This window comes from Python bivittatus, unplaced genomic scaffold (genome assembly GCF_059951505.1).
Source record: "Python bivittatus isolate LINGU-HERP-01145 unplaced genomic scaffold, Pbiv_v1 ctg000700_np1212, whole genome shotgun sequence".
Taxonomy (NCBI): domain Eukaryota; kingdom Metazoa; phylum Chordata; class Lepidosauria; order Squamata; family Pythonidae; genus Python; species Python bivittatus.
The window spans coordinates 60,748,930-60,774,616 of NW_028277098.1; the positions used below are offsets into that span (position 1 = coordinate 60,748,930).

The following is a 25,687-nucleotide window of genomic DNA, read 5'->3' on the forward strand; positions in this document are numbered from 1 at the left end:
ACTCTGACACTCAGGAAAGACCTCCTTGCAGATTTCACATGCCAGTAATGTAAGTGGAAGTTCACATATGGCCCATGTATCACCTAGGAATCACAGGATTGCACTGTAAATATATCTTTTTCTGATGAGAAAAAAAAAGTAACCATCATTGATTCTAAAAGAAAATTAACTTGAAGCTTTATAGGACAATAGGGGAAAATTGCTGCAGTTAAGGCATGCTTATGCAAAAGGCAAGGTAGAGCTATCATATCCAGGCTATAAAATTTTGGATGTTGGCAGCAGATGGTGGCGAAGTCAGGATTTTCTGTAACCTTTTGCTGCCATCTAATGGTTGTCTGGATTTTTGCCACCCAGATCTGGTAGCCATACTATTTTCTTGCTTTAGTAATTTTCTGTGCACTGGTGATCTTCATGAAGATATTATCAGTTGATCATAACACCAGTTGTATTTTTTAAATATCAGGATTCCTTGGAGAGGGAGATGCTATAACTAAAGCAATCCAAGATGCTCAGCAACTTCTGCACAACCAAAGCAGAGCTATAGATGGCTCTCCAAATCATCTGTACATTAAGGTAAGTGATACTGCTTTTGGTCTTAAAAGGAGAGAATACCTTCTTTGTTTTAAAAGCCTTGAATGAGGATCAAAATTCTGAAGAATGAAATATAACTTGGAGTCCTTGGGGTTCTCTGAGCTAACATGGAATCTAATAAAGCAGGCCCATCAATAAAGAAAATAACTGGTATCTAGATTTTTCAGAGCCATTATCTGTAATGTGAATAGTAATGAATGAATCTTCAAAAGCCTTAATTCAGAATTTTCCTAAAAAAAGAGCTAATTTGACATGATTTGGATTCGGGTAGCAGTTCAGACAATTTAGTAATTGGAGAAGGATAGAATTTATAAGCTTCCCAATTCTTATTCACCAAGTCCCTGACCCATTATAGAACACAATCAACCCTAGAGGTCATTGGGTGAACAGTCAAGGCCATTTTCTGTTTGTCTTATTTGTTTTTTTTAATCCCCCAAACATTTCTGATAGAAGCAACAGTGTCTTGACAATGAGGTGCCCTTAGAAATTGTTATTAACTTTATTTTCCAGAGGTCTAGGTTACTGTTGTAGGGCCCAGTGAAAGTTGTAGGAGAAGTTTTTTCTTTGCTGTTATCACTGCCTGATAAATTGAACAGCTAAGGGAGGAGCTCTCAGTAATATCACAATAATTAAAACTGAGACTGAAATTTGGAGTGGTTTGAGATACCATAATTACAATAGAAAGCACATAATTACAATAGAAGTGAAGAGGTGAGAACACTGTATTCTGAAATTTGAAGTCTAAACTTCACGTACATAAAATACTTGTTCTGTTGAAGTACAAGTAGTCCCCAGTTTAAGAATGAGTTCCACTCCCAAGGTCTGTCCTTAAGTTGAATCTGTATGTAAGCCAGAACAGTGTTATTGTATAATACTGTAAAAGTAATATTGTGTCAATGACTCAAACCATTGTGTATTTAACTTGAATTTTGCTACAGTAGGCTCTGTTCTTAACTATGGGTCATCTGTAAATCGGGCGTTCTTAACCCAGGGACTACCTGTACTCCATAAAGCTATTCAAATGTCATTTTATTCTGTAGGTCTCTGTCTTCAGAGTATTATTTACAAAAGCTATCCAGAATGTTAGCTGAATTGTTCCTTTTTCTTGCTGGAACTGGCTTTTTCTAAAAACAGAAGAAATTACAGTGGGGCAAAAAAGTATTTAGTCAGCCACCAATTGTGCAAGTTCTCCCACTTAAAAAGATGAGAGAGGCCTATAATTTTCATCATAGGTATACCTCAACTATGAGAGACAAAATGGGGAAAAAAATCCAGAAAATCACATTGTCTGATTTTTAAAGAATTTATTTGCAAATCATGGTGGAAAATAAGTATTTGGTCAATATCAAAAGTTCATCTCAAAACTTTGTGATATATCCTTTGTTGGCAATGACAGAGGTCAAATGTTTTCTGTAAGTCTTCACAAGGTTTTCACACACTGTTGCTGGTATTTTGGCCCATTCCTCCATGCAGATCTCCTCTAGAGCAGTGATGTTTTGGGGCTGTCGCTGGGCAACACGGACTTTCAACTCCCTCCAAAGGTTTTCCATGGGGTTGAGATCTGGAGACTGGCTAGGCCACTCCAGGACCTTGAAATGCTTCTTACGAAGCCACTCCTTCGTTGCCCGGGCGGTGTGTTTGGGATCATTGTCATGCTGAAAGACCCAGCCACGTTTCATCTTCAATGCCCTTGCTGATGGAAGGAGGTGTTCACTCAAAATCTCATGATACATGGCCCCATTCATTCTTTCCTTTACACGGATCAGTCGTCCTGGTCCCTTTGCAGAAAAACAGACCCAAAGCATGATGTTTCCACCCCCATGCTTCACAGAAGGTATGGTGTTCTTTGGATGCAACTCAGCATTCTCTCTCCTCCAAACACGACGAGTTGAGTTTAGACCAAAACCTTCTACTTTGGTTTCATATGACCATATGACATTCTCCCAATCCTCTTCTGGATCATCCAAATGCTCTCTAGCAAACTTCAGACGGGCCCGGACATGTACTGGCTTAAGCAGGGGGACACGTCTGGCACTGCAGGATTTGAGTCCCTGGCGGCGTAGTGTGTTACTGATGGCAGCCTTTGTTACTTTGGTCCCAGCTCTCTGCAGGTCGTTCACTAGGTCCCCCCGTGTGGTTCTGGGATTTTTGCTCACCGTTCTTGTGATCATTTTGACCCCACGGGGTGAGATCTTGCGTGGAGCCCCAGATCGAGGGAGATTATCAGTGGTCTTGTATGTCTTCCATTTTCTAATTATTGCTCCCACAGTTGATTTCTTCACACCAAGCTGCTTGCCTATTGCAGATTCAGTCTTCCCAGCCTGGTACAGGTCTACAATTTTGTTTCTGGTGTCCTTCGACAGCTCTTTGGTCTTGGCCATAGTGGAATTTGGACTGTTTGAGGTTGTGGACAGGTGTCTTTTATACTGATAACAAGGTCAAACAGGTGCCATTACTACAGGTAACAAGTGGAGGACAGAGGAGCCTCTTAAAGAAGTAGTTACAGGTCTGTGAGAGCCAGACATCTTGCTTGTTTATAAGTGACCAAATACTTATTTTCCACCATGATTTGCAAATAAATTCTTCAAAAATCAGACAATGTGATTTTCTGGATTTTTCCCCCCATTTTGTCTCTCATAGTTGAGGTATACCTATGATGAAAATTACAGGCCTCTCTCATCTTTTTAAGTGGGAGAACTTGCACAATTGGTGGCTGACTAAATACTTTTTTGCCCCACTGTATAATATGCCTTGTTTCCAAGGTTCTTTTTGTTCAGATGATATTACCTGTGGTCTTTCTTTTATCTTTCCCTGCCCAACAGTTTTGGGCTGTACAGACCCTATTCCAGGAGATTGAATGAGGCTATTCTCTTTTGATCATTTGACATATGGCAAAATAATTTTTTTAAAGAATATAAATTGAAGGCCATTAATTGCTTTTAGAAATATGTTATTGGTAGTCACCTTTAATGTGGCTTGCCTTGGTAATATGAGAAAACCCTGTGTTTTCAGGATCATACCAGTTTGGATTCTTCACCTGCAAAAGAGCAGATGGATGAGTCACCTCTTCAGAGGCTGGATGAGTCTCTACTAACATGTGAAGGAGATGGTAATGACATTTGTTCTTTTTCTTACAGAGTTCACCAATGTTGAATTTCAGAGAGAAAATCTTAAGGGCCAAGCAAACTCCTTTAAAAAGCCGAAACTTTAGTTTGAATAATTGAATTAGGATTTTTTTAACAGTGCCAAATCCTCATGACTTCTCTAAATTTGATAGGTGTTCAGCTTTTGTATAGAGCAGATGTGACAAATCTACCATGTATGGCCCACATCTCCCAGTTTGTCAATTTCTAGAAATTTATTCACTCTACATATCTTTTTTATATTAATATGTACTATATATGGATTTTGTCATCTAAATCATAGTTTTTTAAAAATAGGAAATATTTCTTTCAGGGTAGGATAGTTACATGTTTAATAAAATTCTGAACTTCTTTGGCTTCCTTAAGAGTAAATTGTTTGAGTCCTTTGTAAATGCCTGACCTCCTTGTTTTTCCACAGTAAACACGAGCAGTCTCCTGTGTTGTGAGGAAAAAGGATGATTCTTATGCCTAGACAGAATTGCCACATTTACTATGACATTCACTATAGACCAATGAATTTGAGATTGGTGGCCATGTAAATTGAAATAAAGACATATTGACAATTATTTAAAAGAAGCAACTTTGTCCGGTGCGCCTCATCCTCTAGTGTTGAAGTTTTGGGGAAAAAAACTATACCTTCTCAACGTTCTCCCTTTTGTATCATTATTTAAAGATCCAGGAAGCTATTTATGTATTAAATATCATAATTACAGCATGACAGTCCTATCTGCCATTGAGGAGAGCTCTGATATTTGAACTTCTGAGACATGCAGAGGTTTATTACAGCAAGCCAGGCAGAGTTTGAGGGAAGCAGAAAAGAGAGATTGGTTGTTTTGTCATTTTGTTGTTGGATTTTATCTTTTAAAAGTATTCTTTTCTACAGTAAGCATTAGGAGGGATATTATTTATGCTAATTTAAAAACTAGTCTAATTTTCCTTAACGTTGGCGGCATGTCCACAGACTAGAAGAGCTGTACATCCTTGAATCCAAAACCTCTCTCAATATACTCAAGGATGTGCCTTTTTTCTTGCCTCCCCAATTAGAGAGGTAAGGACTGCGCCTGAAATTAAATCTCCAGTGGTCTCTCTCTTTGTTCTCAGAAGGGGAGATCAGATTTCTCTTAAGCCCCTGGGTTGCCTTTCTAGAAACCATAAGACTTTGTCCCAAATGTTGGAGAAGCTTGAGTCAGTTATATTTATTCCAGATAACTGAAACAGAGGAGGCAGATCCTGAAGATGACTCTTCAAGGGAGGAAGAATTGGGGAATGAATTAACTCAGGAACAACCATGTAGAAGACGGGGAGGCTATGTATATATCAGAAAGTTTCCCAGCATCTGTTCTGCTAATGGAGTTGCCAGAATTCACAAACTCCCACAGGTCTGGTCTGTTTAATGAGCTGTTCTTTGGTCCTTTCTTGGCAGGCTCACGGCATTTCCCTGAATCCAGGAACAACAACCACATAAAGCGTCCCATGAATGCTTTCATGGTGTGGGCCAAGGATGAAAGACGCAAAATTTTGCAAGCCTTCCCAGACATGCACAACTCAAGCATCAGTAAGATTCTAGGTAAAGAAGGGTGTCTAAATTGGCACCTATCTGTTCTTTATTCCATTGTCTTTGGATATTTCTGTGAGACATGTTAGATCCAGATGCCCTTGGGCAAGTCATTATTGCTAATCTCCAACAGGTTAATAGCAGGTGTTGTGCTTTAGTAGAAGCACCAAGCAAGTCCTCACAGTTCTCTTTCTCTGTCTATCAGGACTGCCTGATTCTTCAGATTTTAAACCTGCATGCACAAAACAGATGTTGAAAGTAGGCTGTAAAAAAATTAAGCCCACATCAGAGAGGAAGCCAAGACTAGCTTTTTCTCAGGGAGCTATTTATACAGTTGTGGTTGTAGACATTTTCTTTATGACATGAATCTCAGACTAAAGAACGAGCTAGAGGAGGTCTCAGCTTTTCTTGTTAGTCAAGAAGTTAAATTTGCTGCCTGCCCCAGAATTCAGGCAGCAGCTTAAGCAGAGTCCCTTTGCTCAGTAGGGAGGCCTTTTTTCCCCACCAGAATGAGCAGCAAACTCATTCTGTATCTGGTTGTTTAGAGTCTTTGTTTGCTATTAAGGGAAAGGGGGAAAAGGCTTCCTGTCTAGGAGCTGGACGTTGAGCTTGGATTCTTTGCTGTGGGCTAGTGAGAAGTTCTCAGTTCAAGGAGCTAGTGCATGAAAACCTAGAATTTAGAAGAATTTTTCAATAGAGAATAGTATTTCCCCTAATTACCATGCCTAGCATGTGAGCTCTGAAATGCACAATTTTACAATAGTAGTTATTGTTAATTCAGGGTTTAAGCATGGATCATAATTGGAGGTGTAAATTTGGTAGAATCTACAGAACATCCCTCTTAGTTCTTCTTCAGAATTATCTTCAGAAATTTATAGTAACTAGGCAAAAAGGAAGGCTCATTGCAAAACAGGCCTAAGTGATAAAAACACAAGGTGTATCTAGGGTCATAAAAAAGATGGAAATTAAATGAACGAATAGCTGATTCACAGATCATACTGAACCGAACTTTATTGAATGTGCCATAGTGGCCTTGTTCACAAATAACACTAAATATCCAGTGAAACTGTAACTTAAGAAAGATTGTATCTATCCACAACTAAACATCAACTAATTTCAATTTGGCTATGTACGTCCTGTAAGAAAGGATGGTTAGGCAGTTTATATAGAGCAGGTTGCTATAAAGAGGTACAGTCTTGTTTCCCTAATTTTACTTCTAATGTTTTTCTCTTGTTTCATGTACATCTAAAATAGATGACAGTAAAAAATGGTAAAAGCAATCATTAGTTGTCAATCCATCAACTTGATTGACCAAAGGGCCATAACAACTATTTTTATGCCACAACAAACACAATAAAGTGCATCCACTTCTGAAAGAGAGTGCGAGACTGTGTGTGTGTATATACAGATATTTACATATAATGATTCTATATAGCCTAAAATGATCATCTGAAAAATTACATTCAAGTATTATAGAAATATGTATCACTGTAACAACACAATATTTAAATGCACAAAATAACATTTTTCTTGTAGCGGCCAAAACAATTCAAGTCACTTTATGAGTGACTGGCTTGTAGTTATCATGCACAGACAATCCAGCTTATCAACGACAGGGTCCAAAACAGCGGCAGCAGCAGCAGCAACAACAAAATAACATGGCAAATCTGCTACAATATTTCCTCCACAAATATATAATCATGTTTTGCAAGCAGTTCAAGTGTAATAGCTTTTATAACCATGGTACCTGTAGTCTGGTTGCAGAAGACAATATTGTTATTGTTGCTATCATCATCATCATCATCATCTGGGGCACAGCCAACTAACAAGCCAAACAGTCAATAAGCTCTTTTGGGCAAGAAATTATCTACATATTTATAGCTGAATAGTCAATAAAGAAGAAGGGATAAAGAGAGGAACATCCTTGTTCATGCATAAAATAAGCTTTGCTAAATAATATTCCCAACAGAAGGATGAGTTCAAATCCTATCTCATGGGGCAATATTAGTGTATGTACTACAGTTGCATGAAACTGAGTAATAATATGTTATCTGATTGATCAGGGAGAATAATATTCAGAGATGGCAATTGTAATAAACACAAGTCTCTGAAATATTGATTTTGAGAACAAACGAGAACCATGAACTCTGCATTAAAATATGCTTTGAAAAACATTTCTGTAAGCATATTTTGAAAAGTTAATCCAATTTTTTTGAGCTGGTGAACACATTTGGAATTTTTAGAGTATGTTGCAGGAACCCTCACAAAATGGTGGCACAAAAGAGATTTTGTTTTCTTCCCAAAATGTCTGTCATCGGGGACACAGCCAATATCAGTTTTATCAGAAGAAAGGTGACTTCCCAGGATTCTTTCTAGAACCACCACCATCTACCTTGCTTTTGTCTTTTTTGGGGGCCAAGTGGGCATATATCCAAGTAAAATGTGAAGATGGAGCTAGTTAGCATTTTTATTTTCTATGAAGAGCAGGCCCTGGAGTACTCATGGAAAAATACTTCGGGCCTGATATTTTGCTTTGCAGCATGGCGGCTTCTAATTGATTAATTGGATTTTTTTAAATCAAAAGAATCTTTTAAAAAGTCAGGAGGACAAAGATTACTTTTAATGGAAAATGGACTAAAACAATATGAAGTAAATCATGTTTAACCTAACCACATAGTAAACAGAAGATTGTCAATAATTTTTCTCAGCACTCCTCAGTTTTCAACAGATGTGTCAGGAGGAAAGAACAAAGCCATAGTCTTTCAGTGCAGTACTTTACAAGGCTACCCAGAAGCAAGTTTCATTCATTCAGTGGGGCTTTCTGCTTAGTAATAGGGGTGGCCCCTTAAAAAGTCTGGGTGATACCAGCCTCCTTGCATTTTTATTTTCCTCCATGTTCCTTGTGTGACACATGTAGAAGATGATAATTTGATAACAAATACTTAATACCGATTCACATTCTGCTGATGCTAAATAAAAATAATCCTCCCTTGTGGTAGTGCTTCTTCACTCAGAGTTGTTCTTCTCACCACATGGGCTAACATTAAGCTGCAGTTCCTCATAGTCAGCATAGACTGGTTAGTTATTTAAAGAGATTGGTGTGGTTTCTGAAGAACTTATCCATGCTATTAGGAATGAACTTGCAATGCTTCGGTAGGGGTTTGTGGGTTACGCTCAGCATGCTTAATTTGAGCTCAGGTGTTGAGGTTAAAATAAACTTTCAGGTACTACAATATTAGGATCTGATCTGGTGCTTCCTATGACATTCATCACCTTAGACCATTGAAAGGTCTTGAGCATTATAATAACCACAATGATGGATTCACAATTAGAAGCTTATAAGTTTGTTTCTTCAGGAGAGTCTATTTTGAGTGATAGGAAATGGTGTCTCAATAGCAAATGAGCTGGGTGGTTTTATGTTTTTCAGATACAATTAGATGATGTAGGAATTTGTTTTGTGTTTGTATTTCTAACATATAATGAATGTAACATTGTTGGGCTCTGAATATGCAGAAAAATAAGATGATAGAATGCACTGAGCCAGTACAGTTTGTAAGAACGTAGTGCCATTTATTGATGCTTTCCTTTTCCCTTCCCCTCTTGTCCCTGCATCGCTCTCTCTCTCTCTCGCTCTTTTTTTAAAAGGCCTACTTCCAGCTCTGTTAGTTTCAACTAATAGAGCAGATTTTGTTTTTTAAGGGGAGCATTCAAAAATGTTGCCTCCATCTGATAGTGATATGATCCACTCTGTCATCTCGACTCTTACATTTCCAGATTTGATGTCTAAAAGTGAAAAATAGGAACTCAGGTTGTTTTGCTTTTGACTTTACTTTTTTTTTTCTTTAGAAAAACAAATCAAACTGGATGAATGTAAAAGGGAATGTACAAAAAAGGAAAAAATCATCATTATAACATAGAAAAATACATATGGCTGAATCCTCCCTTGAATTTTTCATTCCCAAAGTTTATTAAATTATGACCATTTTGAATAAGCTTAATATTATTTGAATTATATTGACTCTGAAATATGACAAGATAATTTTACCAGCAATGCTAATTCCTGTCTTTTCCTATCTTAACTCCTAGGATTTTCTTTGGCCTAGAAAATTTGTCTAGGCTTAACTTTTTCTCAGTTCCATCAACTATAGTCATCTTAGACTCTGTTTCCTATCTTAACTGCTTGGGTGAAGCCTTCCATATCTCTCCAGCCTCAGTTCTTCACAAACTCTCTGGTGGGCATGACAGTAAAGGTCACACAACCCAGGGAATTCCAATCACACAGCAGGCCAGCCTATTTTAGCTGTTCCACCTGCTCCTCATACCTTGTGCTTGAAAGAATTCAAAGAGCAGTGTAGGAAGGTGACAGAAAAGGTCAGCAGGAGGGAAGGGTTCTAGTTAGCAGTAGGTGGCCATGGCTTTGGAGCTTCCCATTTATAAAGAGAGAAGCACTAAGGAAAAGAGCTGTACTTCCCTGACCTTTACTTTCCCATTTGCCTGATGTGTCATGTAACTTGGCACAAATCAGCCAATTAATATCATATTTGAGATATGGAAAAGGTCTCCTTAAATACAAGGGGATTTGCATGCATTTTCTTGCAGTTTGACAATAGTGCATCTACGCAAATGAAACTTTTTCCACATGATGTAGTAATAACATGCTTTTATGTTGATGGTACAGTTAAGTGCTGATTAAATAATTATGCATGTAAGTTTAATATACTTATTTCAATGTGCTCAGCTTACCCCCTGAGGCAAGAATGCCCCCCTCTCTTATGGCCTTCTGGAGAATAGTTGGAATCTGGTTTTCTAGAAGGCCATTGGTAATTAAGCTGCTAGAGCAATGTTTTTCAAACTTGGCAACTTTAAGATGTGTGGCGTTTAACTCCATGCTTTATGCTGGCTGGAGAATTTTGGGAGTTGAAGTCCATACATCTTAGTTGCTAAGTTTGAAAAACACTGAGCTAGAGGAAGATTCGTGCCATTATTGTTCATTCTTCTTTACAGTTTTCTTATTACATTGTTCTTGTATTGTATTTTGCTTTAATTTTGCAATATTTGGAGTGAGGTGGTTTATAAATCTAAAAATTAATTGTATTCATAAATAGACAGGAGTCATGTGGACTCATCTGTGGTCCTTGCTCCTGTTTTTGTGGATTAAAACTTGTGAGAAATCTATTCTTCCTTCTGAAGAAAAAGGGGAAAAATTGACATTTGTTGTTTTTGTAGAGAAAAAGGTAGTTTTGTTTTCATTTTGAAACTGGGTAATGCCCAGTCTAGTCTTTGTCAAATTGAGCATCATGCATCTTGTAATCCATGTGATCCAGGACACCCCATTAACTATTTAGTATGGCTTGCTATTTCATTTTGCAGTTCTAGGCAGACAACAGAGCCAGGCATTTTCTTGAACTCCTAGTCCCTGTGTGATATGATGGTCCAGATATTGAACAGGACTAGCCTTGCCAGTGTAAAATTGCCCTATGTTCTTGGAGATGTAGCAATTTATAGAAATAATTATTTTTACCTGAATGGTAATGATAGTTAAATGTAGGGCTATACTATAGCCTTTAGAACTGCATCTGGTTGAAAGAGCAGTTTCCATTAACTCACCATATAATTTGCCTTACAAAAAGACTGAGCAGTTGCAACACCCAAACCTCTTTTTGTAGCCCCAGGGCCCCTCTGATCACAAAAATCAGCAAAAACAGATGAAAAGAAGTACATGTCTTAAAGTAGGCTGAATGTATTTCAAAAACAAAGGGGAAAAAATCCCCCCAACCTATGAAAAAGATAGAAAGTCCTGGTAATGTCTATAGCCAGTTTGCTTCTTCACCCATCCACTGGGATTCAAAGAACAAGAAGTTGTTGCTGTTTTTGTTTGGTTTCAGATTATCCAAAGGTTGCCCACCCCTGTCTTATGTCTCAAACTCAGTTTTTAAAGGTGCAGTGTTCTCTATTGGCTATCTCAGGGGAAGACTGCAGTTGTGGAGGTGTTTTTCATCATAATCTACAGTAATCAACTTTTGTATCTGTTCTTTTTTCTTGTAAGCCCATTTCTTTGGAAGCAGTATTCTGGCTTAGCATAAGACTGAGAAAGACCATGCAGTTGAGGAAGAAAAAGGGGTAACTGAGGTCAACCTCTTTCACTTTTCTCTGTTTTTACAGGATCCCGATGGAAATCAATGTCCAATCAGGAGAAGCAGCCTTATTATGAAGAGCAAGCACGGCTCAGCCGCCAGCATCTGGAGAAGTATCCCAATTACAAGTACAAGCCCCGCCCCAAGCGCACCTGCATTGTGGAAGGGAAGCGGCTTCGTGTTGGTGAATACAAGGCATTGATGAGGAATCGGCGCCAGGACGCCAGGCAGGGCTACCTGATTGCGTGAGGCTTCCTGTCCCTTTTCTCTGTTCTTCCTGAGCACAGTTTTCTGAGCCTGCAGGTTCCTATGGCTGAAATTGAACTCATTTGAGGAAACTGCACAGCACATCTTTTGCAAGGCAGTGTTAGCTTAATAGGGTTCAGGTTCTTGATTCATCATTAACTGTGACCTGCAAAGTCTTCCTGGGCTTACTTGCACTGACCCTGACAAACAGCCAACCCAGGGTATGGTCTTTGTGTGTCTTGTAGTCTTGCAAACTGTAGGGATCACAGACATGATTAAACATTTTGCTGGATCATATAAGCATGATTAGCATCTAGGAGGAGGCATGCAGCTCTGAAAGCCTAGCTGTAGAAGGGAATGTCCAGCAGTGTTTGCTTATAAAAGGGTCCTGGGAGACAGTTGATTTGATCTCATCCCAGAGAGAGCAGTATTGCACAAACACATGGCCAGTGCGTTGTTGTTTCTTAGAAATAAGAAACCTGTGGCTTCCAAGATTACCAGCAGCCTCAGCTAGCATGACCAATAGTTAGGGATGTGGAGAGTTGTAATTCAGTAGTAAAGGATCACAGCTTCTCTGTTCTTGCTTATCTATTCCCATGTTGGGAAGTGCAGTGTGCATTAGTAAAAATGTTATGAATGCTGAATGGAGTGGGGGATGGAGCAGAATGGAAGAGGGCATGACTTTTATGATACATTGTAATGTCTTCCCTAGGCCCCAAAGCAGCCAGATGCCACCTTCCTCTTCGGATCTCATGTACCAGCGATCAGTTGGGATTCAACTAGCTCCGCCACTGATGGATCACTACTTGTCCCATGGCATGGAGCCAAACATGCCAGTCATAGTGAACACATGTAGTCTGAAGCCAGAGGAAGGGGATGGGGCAGAGGACAGTCATTCGGTGCCTGATGGGGAGATGTACCACTACAGTGAAGATGAGGATTCTGAGGGCGAGGAGAAGAGTGATGGCGAGCTAGTGGTTCTCACAGACTAAACTAATGACCCAAGGAGCAAGCAAGTATGGAAAGTGTGGACAAGCCTTTGTCCACTTTCCAACATGGAACAATTAGTTGCATTGGAAGAAACAAGGGGGAGGGAGCTTGTTAAAGCAGAAATGGACATTGAGCAGAGGAACAAGTCTGTATGCCATCATCTATGGTATTGGTAGAGTTTATTTCCCAGTCATTTATCTTCTCTGGAAAAGAAGGAATTTTGTCTTTGACCTGCTGAATTTACTGCAAGGAGATTGAAGGTGAATTGAATATGAATCTTGTAATGTATCTGGTATTTTTTCCTACTAAGGTCAGAACTCCTGCTAAGGACATCCCAAAACTTCACTGAAATTAAATAAGAGGGAACAAGGGGTATTATGGAATCACTAGGGATGAAGGATGAGAATGGAAATACAGAGCAGCAGATTTCAGAACCTGTTATCTTTGAGCCCACCTTCGTAGCAGTTTAGTACTAAGTGTTATGCTCTCAGGAATGAAAGTGTGATTGGAAAATGCTTCTTCCTTCCAATTGCAACTGTATCTTTTATATGGTGTTCAGTTGTGTTGGAGTTCGGGGGCAAATGCTCTGTGGCTGGGTAGCAGTTGTATCTCTTGTTCATTTCCTCTATGGCTTTCTCTCCTTTCCCCAGAAAGCCAATGTAAAAGCTTCCTTTTCCCAGCAGCCAAACACAGTCCTCACCTGTTTACAGCCTGGCCAGCTGCACCAGCTTATATTAGCCACCCAGTCACTACCATTCAACCAGCCTCTTGGGGGCCTTTTCACTTTCCTGAAATCAAACATCTGGGTGGAACACTTATTTCCCCTTCGTTCCGGATGTCAGCTAGTTCTGCCTTTTCCCCCCACTCCAACTTCACTTTGTCCTGTGTTTGTTTTGTTCAACTCCCACTGGCCCTGCCAATAAATTCCCATGGAGCCATTTTTAGCTCTGGACTTGAATGAATAGCAACTGAGGTCTCGAAGGGCCATCTTTACCCTTGGCAGCCTTGGCCCAACTTATAAATTAAGCCATGGCCTGCTTCCCTCCTGCCCTTGTTTGCTTGCCAATTCTCAGGACACACAGGAGAAGAGGACGTCCTGCAACAATAGAAAGCTGACTTGATTGTTAAGGGATAATCTGTGAAGTTTCTGAAGCAATCTTTCTAGAATTGTTTCCCTCCAGGGGTGTTATTAGATCTTTCATACTCACCCACTACGGCACCAAATGTGCATGATGGGAGTTATAATCCAACATATCTGGAGGGCATCATCTTGGGAAAGCTGTTCTGAAGCATCTTCTGTGAAGGAATAGGACTTCTCTTAAATGGAGACTTTTATTGAGTTAGGCTAATGATGCTGTGGTACAGGATAGGAAACCTGTGTTCTTCTAGTTGTTCTGAATTACGGTTCATGGCATGGCCAAACCTGAGGAACAGGATATTGTAATTCAGCAACTCCAAGGGGTTTGTCCACTTTTGTCATACTGGTTTATTGAGCCTCTGGTAGGCCTCAGTATATTTGTAAATTCATGTTTTTTCCCTAAATTGAACTCAACAATCATAGTTTGCAATATAAGTCCTTGTTTGCTTATCATGCTCAAATCATCCTGAGTTGAGTGTATAATGTATACGAGTGGCTTCTTTCATCTTCTTCCCCTTTATCCTTTTGTGACATTAGTGAAAGCAGCAGTCTTGCACTGATTTAAATTAGCTAACTGTTCTTGGTCAATGATATACCAGTGGCTAGTATCAGTACATGGAAACAACAGTGGTGAGGGAGGCACAGAGGATGTACAGGGTCATGATATACATGTGATAGCACATGTATAGTCTCTCTCTGATGTATGAATTATGTATAGATAATTTGCCTACATTTCTCCACATATTTTGTCCCTATCACATTTGGATAGTCCTTTAAACATTTTTTCATTGGATTTCAATCTCAGCATGGCAATCTTTTGCTTTCTACTGTCAGAAATTTAACATCACCAAGAAATTAAATTGGGAGTGCTTAAAGTAAATGTGAAATTCTCTGTTTTTTGGCAAATTCTCCCTTTTGTTTTAGGGAGTTAATGTAACACACTGATCTTCACAATTTGAGACCAGACATGAGATCATGAAAGAAATATGGCATTGCCCGCATGAGTGTATCATGCCCACTGTAAGATGAAGCATAACAGTATGTGTGCCTGCACACACACAGGTGGTGAATTGCAAGCCTATTATTTATGGCAGAAAAGTAAGGATTGCTATTACCAGGCATGCTGTTTGGAGGCACCCTCTTTAAGATAGGGGTACAAAAAGTCCACCAGCATCCCTTTCAGAGGAGGTGGCAAAGGGTCACTGTTTTTTGCATTTTTTGACAATTGGGAGGTGGTTAAAGGATGAGATACATACCTTAAATCTTACAGAGGATTTATGCACCCATTTCATTCCTTGTATGAACATTGGATCCTGGCCTCACCAACTTTAGGAGTGTGGTCCTTGATATGCCTGCCAAAACCTAGTGCAACTCTGGAGTTGACAGAAGTTGCATGCTGAGCATGCAAGGCATTATCTTTCCCACAACAGATGAGTATAGTTGCCACTCTGAAATTTGATCTTAGTGTGCACAGTGCCATTACACAGTTTAGTGTCATTCTAAGACACTGGACCTGGATGGATCTGGATAGAATCAGGAGTATTTGTTTATGAGAAACAAAGCTCTTGTCTGACATTCTTTCATGACAGCTTTTATCATTTTGTCATATTAAGTATAACTTATGTCCCTGACTAGCTTAGATAAGTCAAAACTACTTGCACCTGTCCAGTAATTTATTTTCCCTTATTGTAATTTCAATAAAGACAACTTTGAAAAGAGCAAAGATGCAATTGTATCTTATCATGGAGAGGAAGTGGATCATTTAGTTCATGTGTAATAAGCATCACGAGAATGGGTTACACCAGCTTTACTTGATCCTGATGCCCTTTAGATGTGTTAGATTACAACTCCCACCACATCCAACATCATAACCGGCAAGCATGGAGTTCTAGTCTAGCATCTGGAGAGCATCAAGATGGATGGATGATGAGTTAGGCTTTGTCCTATATTGTTCCCCATTCCTCCAGTTTTTTATTATCCTATCCCTTTCCACTGTGCTCTAGCAACTGGCTGCTGCTTTATTTTTGTTTGTTTTAAAAGTCTGTACATATAGATAGAGCTTTATTTTGTTAATAAGACTAGTAACTTAACCTGTATATTTCAACACTCTTGTTTATAAAGGGTTTTCTTTTTCTTGGTACAATAAAGTTGTTTTGGAACAGAGATCTGTGCTAGTTTTGTGAAATTCACTTGGCCACCTAATTCACTGTGCCTGTTCCTTTTAACAGCAGTTGAAGGCTGTGGAGATGTGCTGACTAGTCTTTAAAATAGAGGAGGTACATGATGCCAGACTTCCCTGGACTATCTACAAACATTGATGCAGCTATGCATGTTTACTTGGAAGAAACTCTTAGAAAGTTCAATAAGATTTACTCCCAGGTAGGTTTGTGTAGGATTGAAGCTTAACATCACAGTCTTCCATGTGTTTATGTGGTAGTAAATTCCACTGTTCTTAATGGGGCTTATTTCCTTGGAAGCATGCACTGTAGTCTTTTACAAGTGATAATGCCAATAATTTTTACCATTCCTTCCATGTGTGTAATGATACTATATCATCCTTGTTCATGCTGACATGTTTAACATCTTCAAAATCTCAAGTCTATTATCTATGGAATGAAAAAAATATTTCTGAAATCTTTTCATCAGTGGACCCTCTTCACAAATTAAATCTTTAGACTTTAGAGAGGAATATATCTCACAGGAGACAATGTATAGATTTTATGAGTATTGAAAATAGTTTGAGATACACCTGCATAACCTGCTTATACAAGGCCAATGTTGACATTGCATACAAAGTGTTTTTCACTCCAAGAAAAAAGAACCAGTGCCTGCCTTCACTATAAGGACTATGTAAGAACTGCAGGATTTAATTTTTGATTCCCGTGTAGCTGAAATGTTCAACAGCTGGTATTACCAATCCTGTCTTTAAATCAGTACAGTACTCAATGTGAGGCTAGTTGCCTTCTTCATACTTTTCAAATGAACCAGAGCCTAACGATCTCACTCAAGTTTCTCCAACTTCTAAACCTGCTTTGACTTTTTAAACAATTGGTCTTTTTAAAAGCCAGTTGTGATTGATTTCAATCAAGATTTAAAATAACACATTGGAGTGCTTCCCTCCTGGTGTCCTAGGGAGGACTTCCTTGTTCCCAGCTACTTCAAATGAGAAGTATATCTCACAAGATCTACAATATTTTCTTTGCTATAACAGAGAACTCAGGGTACTCTTCCTTTGCTTTGCCAGTCAGATATTGCAAACCACCAATGTAAGATAAGAGTTGCTCCAGCAAACATAAGCCTGAGCAGCGTGATGGTATGTTGGCAGTTGTTCAAAAACTAACATGCCAGAGAAAGTTGGCTGTGTGCTCTTGATCATTAGTGCATCCTTTGGAATGAGAATGTCTCTCTGCTGTGGAGCACCATGGAGTACAGATCCAATGGAATTATTTTCTGGCTGCTTTAAAGGATGGCAATCAGCTGGCAGAAATGACCTTGAGCAGGTGAATGACACTGGAAAATCTCTTGAGACAGGGAACTGTCTTAATTATTGGCCCAGACATGTATGACTGGGTCCCAGGTGTTAGGTTAGGTACAGCTACCTCTTTCCACCTCTCCCAAATCAAGCCAGTTAAACATGACAAGAAACAATAGTTATTTTGTAGAATCACAAAATTCATGGGGCAGAATATAGCAGGGATAGGGACCTGGGTTCCTCTTGTTGCTGCTGAATCACAGCTCCCAGCATAAGTTAGTTACTGATTGACTCCTTGGTTAGTTCATTTGTTTCAATCTGACAATAAGCTGCATAATATGAATAGTAGATTACTCAGGAACAAAATATCTTCCCTCCAGCGTTTAATTTTATCACATTGGATTTATAGATAAAAAGAGACATTTGGTGTTTAAAAGGTTCCTTTTTGTCTTTCATTCAAGAAACAAAGTCCACCGACTTGACTCGCACCTGTAGGAACACACAATTTGTTCAGTATTGTCAGCAACTATCATACTACAGAAGAATCTTGTATTGTTTATGTACATAGGACTGAGTACATGAAAATTGCTAATAAGAAAATTAGCGGTTCCACATATAAAGACAGATATGCTGGCATCCGCACTTTTTTAAAAAAGCAAGTCACTGTGAGGTAACCAGCTAAGAGATGCATACTAATCCTTGAAAGTTTAGCCCAGTGTTGTCCAAACTTGGCCACCACTGGTTTAGCCTATCCAGTTCATTGGTTGGTGGCTGTGCATGAACTGGGAAAGCTCTGCCCATATTAAAGATGTCTTTGCTGGCTTTCACCCTGCTACCTCAGTTTGCTCAACTGTTTTGTGCTCAAAACAGACAAGCCCTATAGAAAGCAACGGCTCTGAAAACCCCTAGAGCTTGAAAGCAGTTATATATTTCAAACAGTAACTATATCACACAATTATGCAGTTAGATTTCTCTTTCAAGTACACAATACACTACTACACAATGCCACCCACACTGCAGTCTTCACTTGTTTGTGTTCAGATAACTCTTCAGGCTATGTCATCAATTTTTCATGGTACAAAAATCAAACTATAAAACTGTAAATTACTTGCTTCTGACTATATGAGGATGAGTACAAATATACATCAACACACAAGCCAATAGGGTGTTTTGGGGTGCTTGTGATGCCTCTGGGATAAAGCCAGTGTCCCTGTATCTGTTTTCAGGCTTCTTTAACAGTTTGCTGGTATGCTGTGATTGTGTTAATAACACAATTATCTACAGAGACTTCTATTTCATACTGACATACTCCATATACTTCAAGTACACACACACAACCCCCCCAAGTATGTGTTTCACTGTTTTTAAGTAGATTTAGATTCCCTCTGAAGTTTTTACATCACTATGACATCACATAATGAAAGAAACCTGTGTATGTTAACGTGCCAACACTGAGAACATGAAAGTGCAGTATGATTGTGAATTCCTTTGAAATAAAGAGAATAGGAGGGTTTCAAAATCATGGTTGAGATCCCCTTGCTCTATAGTGGAGTTCATTTATTTCCTAAAACTTCCTACTATATTCCTTTTATTCTCCCTAGAGGACAGCATGCACACTGAATGATCTTGTGAAGATAAGCTTGCCAAAAATGCTCTGAGGAACTCAATGTTTAGAAACCATTTTAACTTCCACACAAGTATCCAGGAGGGACTAGCTTGGAAAAATGCTGCTCCTTCCTTTGAAAGTACTGCTTTTTCTTAACAGGCTATGCGAAGGGTGGAACATGGGTACTGATATCAGGTTCCATCTTGGTCGGATGGGTGGAGATGTCAAAGACAGCTTACGTTTCGTACTTGCTCAGAAGACAGGGAATTCTGTAACTTATGCCGCTGCCCCATGGGGCTTTGGTACTGTTTTTGCTGCAGCAGCAACCCCCAACCCGGCTCCCAATTTCCATATAGTATTTCTGAAAAAGGGCAGATTGGCTACTTAGAAATTCAAATAAAAACATTTCTGTTTTAAACTTAGGGCTAATTAGGCAAGCTGTTTGCCCATTGCTGACCCAAGGCCCTGGCTTCCCCCCTCCCTTAGTTGTGAAGGCACCATAATGCATGTAGAGATTTGCCCAGATTGACTTATTTTTCATCTGACTTTTCCTCCCCATAAGCAAAGATAGCAAAGTAAAAGCTAGTGGCAGAGGGTGAGATGTTGCTGGTCAAGATCCAATTCCTGCGCTCCCTCATTGATCCCTACAAGGGCTGCAGATAGGCTAATCATAAGCCATTCTGAGACAGGGTGGTGATGTAGGCTTTAAAATTTTTTGTACTATCCCTTCTAGGAATTTCCTCACAGAGGTCCCTGTACCCAGAAGACTTCTAAATATAGTCACCATACAAGTCTTTTAGAAAAAGCAGCAGTTTTATTATTTATCATCCAGCCTAATAAAGATCTGAAACTCAAAAACTACCATGATTTTGGGGTTTTTCCTGCCCTCCCCATGAATCAAGGACAGCCACTGATTAGAGCAATAGTTTTTGTTGCCTTTATTTTCTCTGGGTGATGTTTAAGATGGGTTGTACGGCAAAGCTGTAAAAATCCTAAATGCCTCCACCGTGAAGAAGGAAGAATAGGCTAAAATCACTCCCTTCCCCAACAGTGCAAGGGAGTGAATGTCTTCTAGCACCTATCAAAATTTCTAACTTAAAAATGACATCACTAATTTCTACAATTGGTATATGCATTAATAAAAACATTGAGATCCTGATTGCTCTTGCACTAAAAGTGGTGGCATTATGAGGAAATGGAGCAAGAGACATTTCATATATTAAGGTAATTCAGACTTAGATCTTTCATTATATTATGGCAGTGGACATCTTTTCCTCTTTGGTGAAGGGAGATAAAATAGATTATCTAACTCTTTGAATGAAGCCATGCACTGAATGAAATTTCAGTTGCTCTGCATATGTGTAACTGTCAGATAAGCCTTCAGAATTAGGATGTGGACAGCTGACAATAGAACAACCTCCAGTGAATGGGGAGAAAGCTTTTTGGAAAATCCAAAGGGGCTGACCTGGCAAGCAGCTAATTGTTATAAAATGTATTTTAAAGCTTTTGATGATAAGGCATTATTATAAAGAAGGCTATTTTGAACAATAAGGCTAGATTCACACAATGCTCTAAACTAGGTTAAGGTCTGATGCTGCCACAAACTACCCAATCCCATTTTATCCTATATATATATATAGTGTTGGCAGTCGAAAGTAATGATGTTACTGGACTACATCTTTCAACATCTCTTATCACAGTCCATGTTGGCTGGAGCTGCTGGGGGCAAGATCTAGAGCAGTGTTTCTCAACCTTGGCAACTTTAAGATGAGTGGACTTCAACTCCCAGAATTCCCCAGCCAGCCATGCTGGCTGGGGAATTCTGGGAGTTGAAGTCCACTCATCTTAAAGTTGCCAAGGTTGAGAAACATTGATCTAGAGGATCACAGGTTCTTCACCCTGACCTATCTAGCTTCAGCAGACTGCAAGCTTCTTAAACTTTCCAACTTGTGATTAACATTTTTTTTTACACATACCACATGGTGAGGCCCTTTCCCTAGAATTTAACTGACTTTCCTATCTCCATCCCACCCCATTGTCCAAATTGTCAGTAGAGCACAAAAAAGGTGCAAGTTTCATGTATTTATATTTTAACTCTGGGCTTGGAACTTCACTTTCCTTTAAATGTGAAAGGTTGAAGCAATGGGAATAAAGATGATAAAAGTGAGAAGGTGGAGGGGGGACAATCAGAATCATCAGTGAGTAAAACTGCTAATAGTTGTATCTGTTCCTTTAAGAAAAAACAAATTACTATGTCATAAAAAAATCGCCTAGGGTAGAAAAGCTGCTACTGAGGAGAGGAGGGGAAATGGTTCAATAAGGCAGCCCTTTGCAGCTACTGGGTCAAAAGAAAGGATGAATTCATTGCTCTTTGCTGCCCTCTGGAGGCCTGTCAGAATACTTTTACCCAGACAATTTTCTCTTGAAATCAAACAGCTGCACCAGAGGTGAAGGAAAACTTGATACAGCTGAAGGGCCTGCCCAACTGGGAGGACTCTCAGTAGGAACTTTCTGGGCCTGAAAGTTCTAATGACTTCTTGTGTCTCCTGACTGGCTCATTGTTTTTTGGGGAGGCTTATTCAGAAGTCAATATCCTGCTGGTAAGAGAGACCCAGGGAAGGAAAAAGTGGGAAAACCAGGCCTTTTAATGTGAGTGAGAGGTCAGAAGGCATTGATGAGAAGAACAGGCAAAGCAAGCAGGACACTTTTAAAGGAAAAGGCCTGCAGAAAAATGCCCAAGGAGGTCATATATGAAGACAGGGAAGAATAGGGGAGGTGTTTTCTAGGAGGGGTACAGCATAAAAAGCAAAGCCATGTGCCTTTCTGTTTTCTGAGCACGTAAGATGGGTTAGGCCACTCTTAATACTTTCTCCACCAACCAAAAGACACAGCTGTACTCCACTGATCCTGCTCATTATATCAATCCAATTAAGCCATTTTCATTCTCCAATGTCCCCATTATTTTGAAGGATTATAAATGAATGGATGTCAATCCTGTTACAGCATATGAGACCAAAACTACAGAGAAGGCAGAAGTTCATGGATCTCGTTCATAAATAATGATTGTCATAAGAACTGATCAAAGATCTGACCATGGACAAGATCTTACACATGTTTTTATGCCTGTTGCACTATATTTATATGCACAAATTATCCCTGCATCTGTGTAAACCTCCCACAATGCATTGGCTATACTGAAGAATTATGGGAGTTGAAGTCAAATACATCTTGAGAACTTCAAGCCACATTGGTTGGATTTACAGTAGGGCTTAGTGCTGCCCATCATAAAACATGGGATATGGCTGATCACAAGCTCAGTTCTGTAACTAGTATTTACCAAATAACAATAGCTACATTTATAAATAGAAAACATCATAGAGTTTTACTTCATAAGCACTAAGGACTTTTTGTCTGTTTCAGATCCTTGTTTCGATTTAGAGGACTTGTGCACATCACCTAGGCATACCCTATAACTAAAAAGCTGCCCTGCTTTCTATTATCTGCTTTTGAGACTAACGTATTGAAGACCAAGGCAGCTGCTTTTGACAGTGCAAATGGAGTGAATGATTGCAAGTTATATGTTATACTTACATAGCTAAAACATCACAAGTAGGTGAACTTCCATATCTTGCTAGACTGTTTATTACAAATGCAAAACTAGAAGAAGAAATGTTAAGATCCACAAATTCTGATGGAGGGAGGGTGAGTAGTTTGCAGTCTGTTGTGAAGAATGGGTGCTTGTCAAAAGAAACAAAAGAGGCTGTTTATAAGTGTGTATTCTGCCCATTTTGTCATACAGAAGTGAGAGTTGAGTATGTCAGGAGAAATATACAAGTAAGTTGAATGCACCAGGAACGGGGTAGTTAAAATATATATGTGGTCAAACAAGGGTAGATCTAGACTGAGAGGGTGCTCCTTGATTGTGAATACAAAAGTGAATGGCTGTTGCAAAAGAAGTATGTGGAGGTGGCTTGGTCATACAAAGAGAATGAATGAGGATCAAATCTCTCACATACACACACGAAATACATATGAAGGAAGTGTAAATGGGTTGAGAAAAAGAGGAAGACCAAGATAGTGGTTGGATGCAACATTCTAAAAAAAAAAAAGAATGAATAAAAGGTAATATATGAATCAGTATATGGACATAGTGGAAGCAAGGCTAAAAAGGTATGGAGAGATACCTTTATCAGGTTCTATTAGTGGCTGGAGCAGGAATGCAGAGAATGTAAACATGCAACTGTCTTTATCCAATTGTTCAATAACTGGTGGGAGTGTGAAAAAAAAAGGCAAAGCATTTCTACAAAGGGAGAAGGAACTAACCCTATCCAAGTGCTAAATGTCTAGGACAGGAATAAGGCAGCCTCAGGTTGTCTAGATATTTGGGCTACAGTTCCATAATCTCTTACCACTGGGAACATGGGCTGCAGCTTGTGGGAGTAAGTCCAAAGCATCTGGTGAATACTGGCTTGTCTATCCCCCTTCCTAGGGATACCAAATGCCCTCTCTTGACAGCAATTCTGCACCAGCTATCCTACTATGGAGAAACTACAGGAAATCAGATTCTAGGAAATTATAATAGCATTGCAATTACAAGCCTGCAGGAGGCTTATTGTTTCCATCTTTGCTCCAAAATACAAATTCAGTGAAAATTTGATTATTTAAGTTCATAACTAAGCTGAAGAGACATCATGGGAACTGAGAGGTCATGTGTTCTTCACTCGAATAATTGTTTGCTGAGTATAATAAAAGCCCACTGGATAGTAGATGTGGATAAGAGAAAATTCAGAATGTAAAATGACATGTTTAATATATATTGATTACAGTGCCTCAGATAGAGACCCAAGGGCTGATGCTAAGTTTCATTTGCACTATGCCTTCTCCCCTTCAGTTTTCTCCAGCCATGGGGCAATGCAGAAATGCTGCCCACCTTCTGACTGGAGGACCCATAGAGGCTCTGTATAAGTTTGGCCCTCTAACCAAAGGGACCCAAATGGTCTTCTTGAAGGTAAAGCACCACAAGAGTGTGAGCTACTTGCAGCTCATAAAAAAATATTCACGTTGGCTCTAGTTTCCTGTTCCACAATCTGGGTATAAAGGGTATAAAATGTATTTATATACAAGGTAAAGTTGGGTAATAAAAGGATTGGCTGGAGAGAACAGACTGTCTACACCAAGTTTAGACCAGTGCTTGTGCAGCCATGAGGTTTTTCTCTTCTGTGTATGACTGAAGTAGCCTTCAGTTTGGCCCTCTCTAGATAAATTGGGACTTCAATTCCCAGAATTCCTAGCCAGCACATCTGAAGGCTGATAATTTTGGGAGTTACTGTCTGAACCCACTGGATGTTCCTAAGTGGTGAAAAGCTGCACTAAATTGGCAACCAGGTAGTAAACGTGGGTCAAAACCCTGTAACTAGGTTTTACTGGTGTGCTTTCTTTTTCCTGTACTACATCAACATGAATTACACTTGCCTACTATTCTTATAGATTATATATTTGTGTTATTAAAATGTTCCAGTTCCATGGAATTTCACATTCTCGAAATACTGAATGGCACAATATGATGGTACAGAAGACTCTATGGCCAAACCAACACATTAATGGAAATGCAATCATCTTTGTACCATATGGAACTGAATGCAATTGGGGTGGTGGAAGAGATGGGTAAACTTGTTTCACATATGGCCATTACAATAACAGAGTATTGCATAAACTTGGTACATCTATTTTTTACAAAAAGTACTGTGTCTTTGTGTTTCCATCATGTTAGGTTTCAGGCAGTAACATCTGTTCTCTTCAAAGTGGAACAGTATGAAGTGTATGCACACATAATCTGAGATTGCCTACATTGTTTGAATTTCAGAATATAGATGTTGAAATTGCCCACAACTTCTAATAAAATTTTCAGCACAGACAACTCTGTTGCTAGTTAACAGTTCAGGGGGACCATCAGCTCAGAGCTTGACCAAAGTTGTAATAGCTCTTTAAGGACTGGGACTTTCCCTGCACCTAAATGGTCCATATTTTTAAACTGATGTGTGTGGGAATATTTATTCCAGTTTTGGGGTCTTAATCTTTTAAGACATATGGATATTCTGTCCACCCATACATGTGGAGAGTGGAGCAGGCCTCAAATGGATTCTTTCAGTGTAGTAAAGAGCAGCTATGGTTCCTCCTCCATTCTGACAAACCAAAAGACCAGAATCCCATGTTCTTTTCTTGAAAAGCAAAAACAAAACTCTTGTCAGTTTTCTTTCTTCTGGCCAAGGAACAAAGGTGTCATCCAGCAATAACCTTCAAGGCTATACAGATCTCTAAGCAAACCTTCTCCCCTATTGGCCACCCACCTATTAAGCCAGAAGCCCTTGAATCTTTCCTGCATGTGCCCCAGAATCTCTTGCCAGCAGCCATGTCCTAACATCACCTTCTGAAACCAACACGTGACAGGTGATCCGTGGATGGCACAGCCAAGTTCACGGGCTTTGTTGAATTTTTTTGGCTTTGTGGAAGGTGTGCTTTTCTTTCCCAGACCTGTTTCATGATGTCTGACCACTCAGCACTGCAGGAGGAGAGGGTGGCAGGTGCTCTACACCAGAGAAAATAAGAGTGGAATCTCGAGAACCAGAAGACTCTTTGGATTTTAACCTCACTTGGACATTTGGAGGGATGTCACCACAGGTTTTGTTTTAAAGTACTGCTTAAATCTTATGTCTGCGTACCTGCACAGCAATATAAAGATAAACATTTGTTATGTATAATACTAGGAACATGTTTTACACATTAATTTTGCAATATGTGGCGCTCTTTGGTGT

General features: G+C 39.4%; 2 protein-coding genes across 6 annotated transcripts in view; one reads left to right on the plus strand and one right to left on the minus strand.

The window, feature by feature from the left end:
• SOX13 (SRY-box transcription factor 13) overlaps positions 1–15,955 on the plus strand; it is a 63,013-nt gene extending 47,058 nt beyond the window's left edge. For 3 of the 5 annotated variants that reach the window (XM_007425173.4, XM_025164743.2, XM_025164741.2), the window contains exons 10-14: positions 464–573; positions 3,604–3,700; positions 5,158–5,301; positions 11,452–11,668; positions 12,382–15,955. In XM_007425173.4, the coding sequence (XP_007425235.1) occupies positions 464–573; positions 3,604–3,700; positions 5,158–5,301; positions 11,452–11,668; positions 12,382–12,661 (848 nt within the window). In that variant the 3' untranslated portion in view covers positions 12,662–15,955. The remainder of the gene's footprint in view (positions 1–463; positions 574–3,603; positions 3,701–5,157; positions 5,302–11,451; positions 11,669–12,381) is intronic. The other 2 variants (XM_025164744.2, XM_025164745.2) reach the window with 2 other exon arrangements.
• Positions 15,956–20,872: 4,917 nt separating this feature from the next.
• ETNK2 (ethanolamine kinase 2) overlaps positions 20,873–25,687 on the minus strand; it is a 28,273-nt gene continuing 23,458 nt past the window's right edge. Inside the window, exon 8 of the mRNA XM_025164749.2 lies at positions 20,873–25,594. Coding sequence (XP_025020517.1) covers positions 25,522–25,594 — 73 coding nt within the window. The 3' untranslated portion in view covers positions 20,873–25,521. The remainder of the gene's footprint in view (positions 25,595–25,687) is intronic.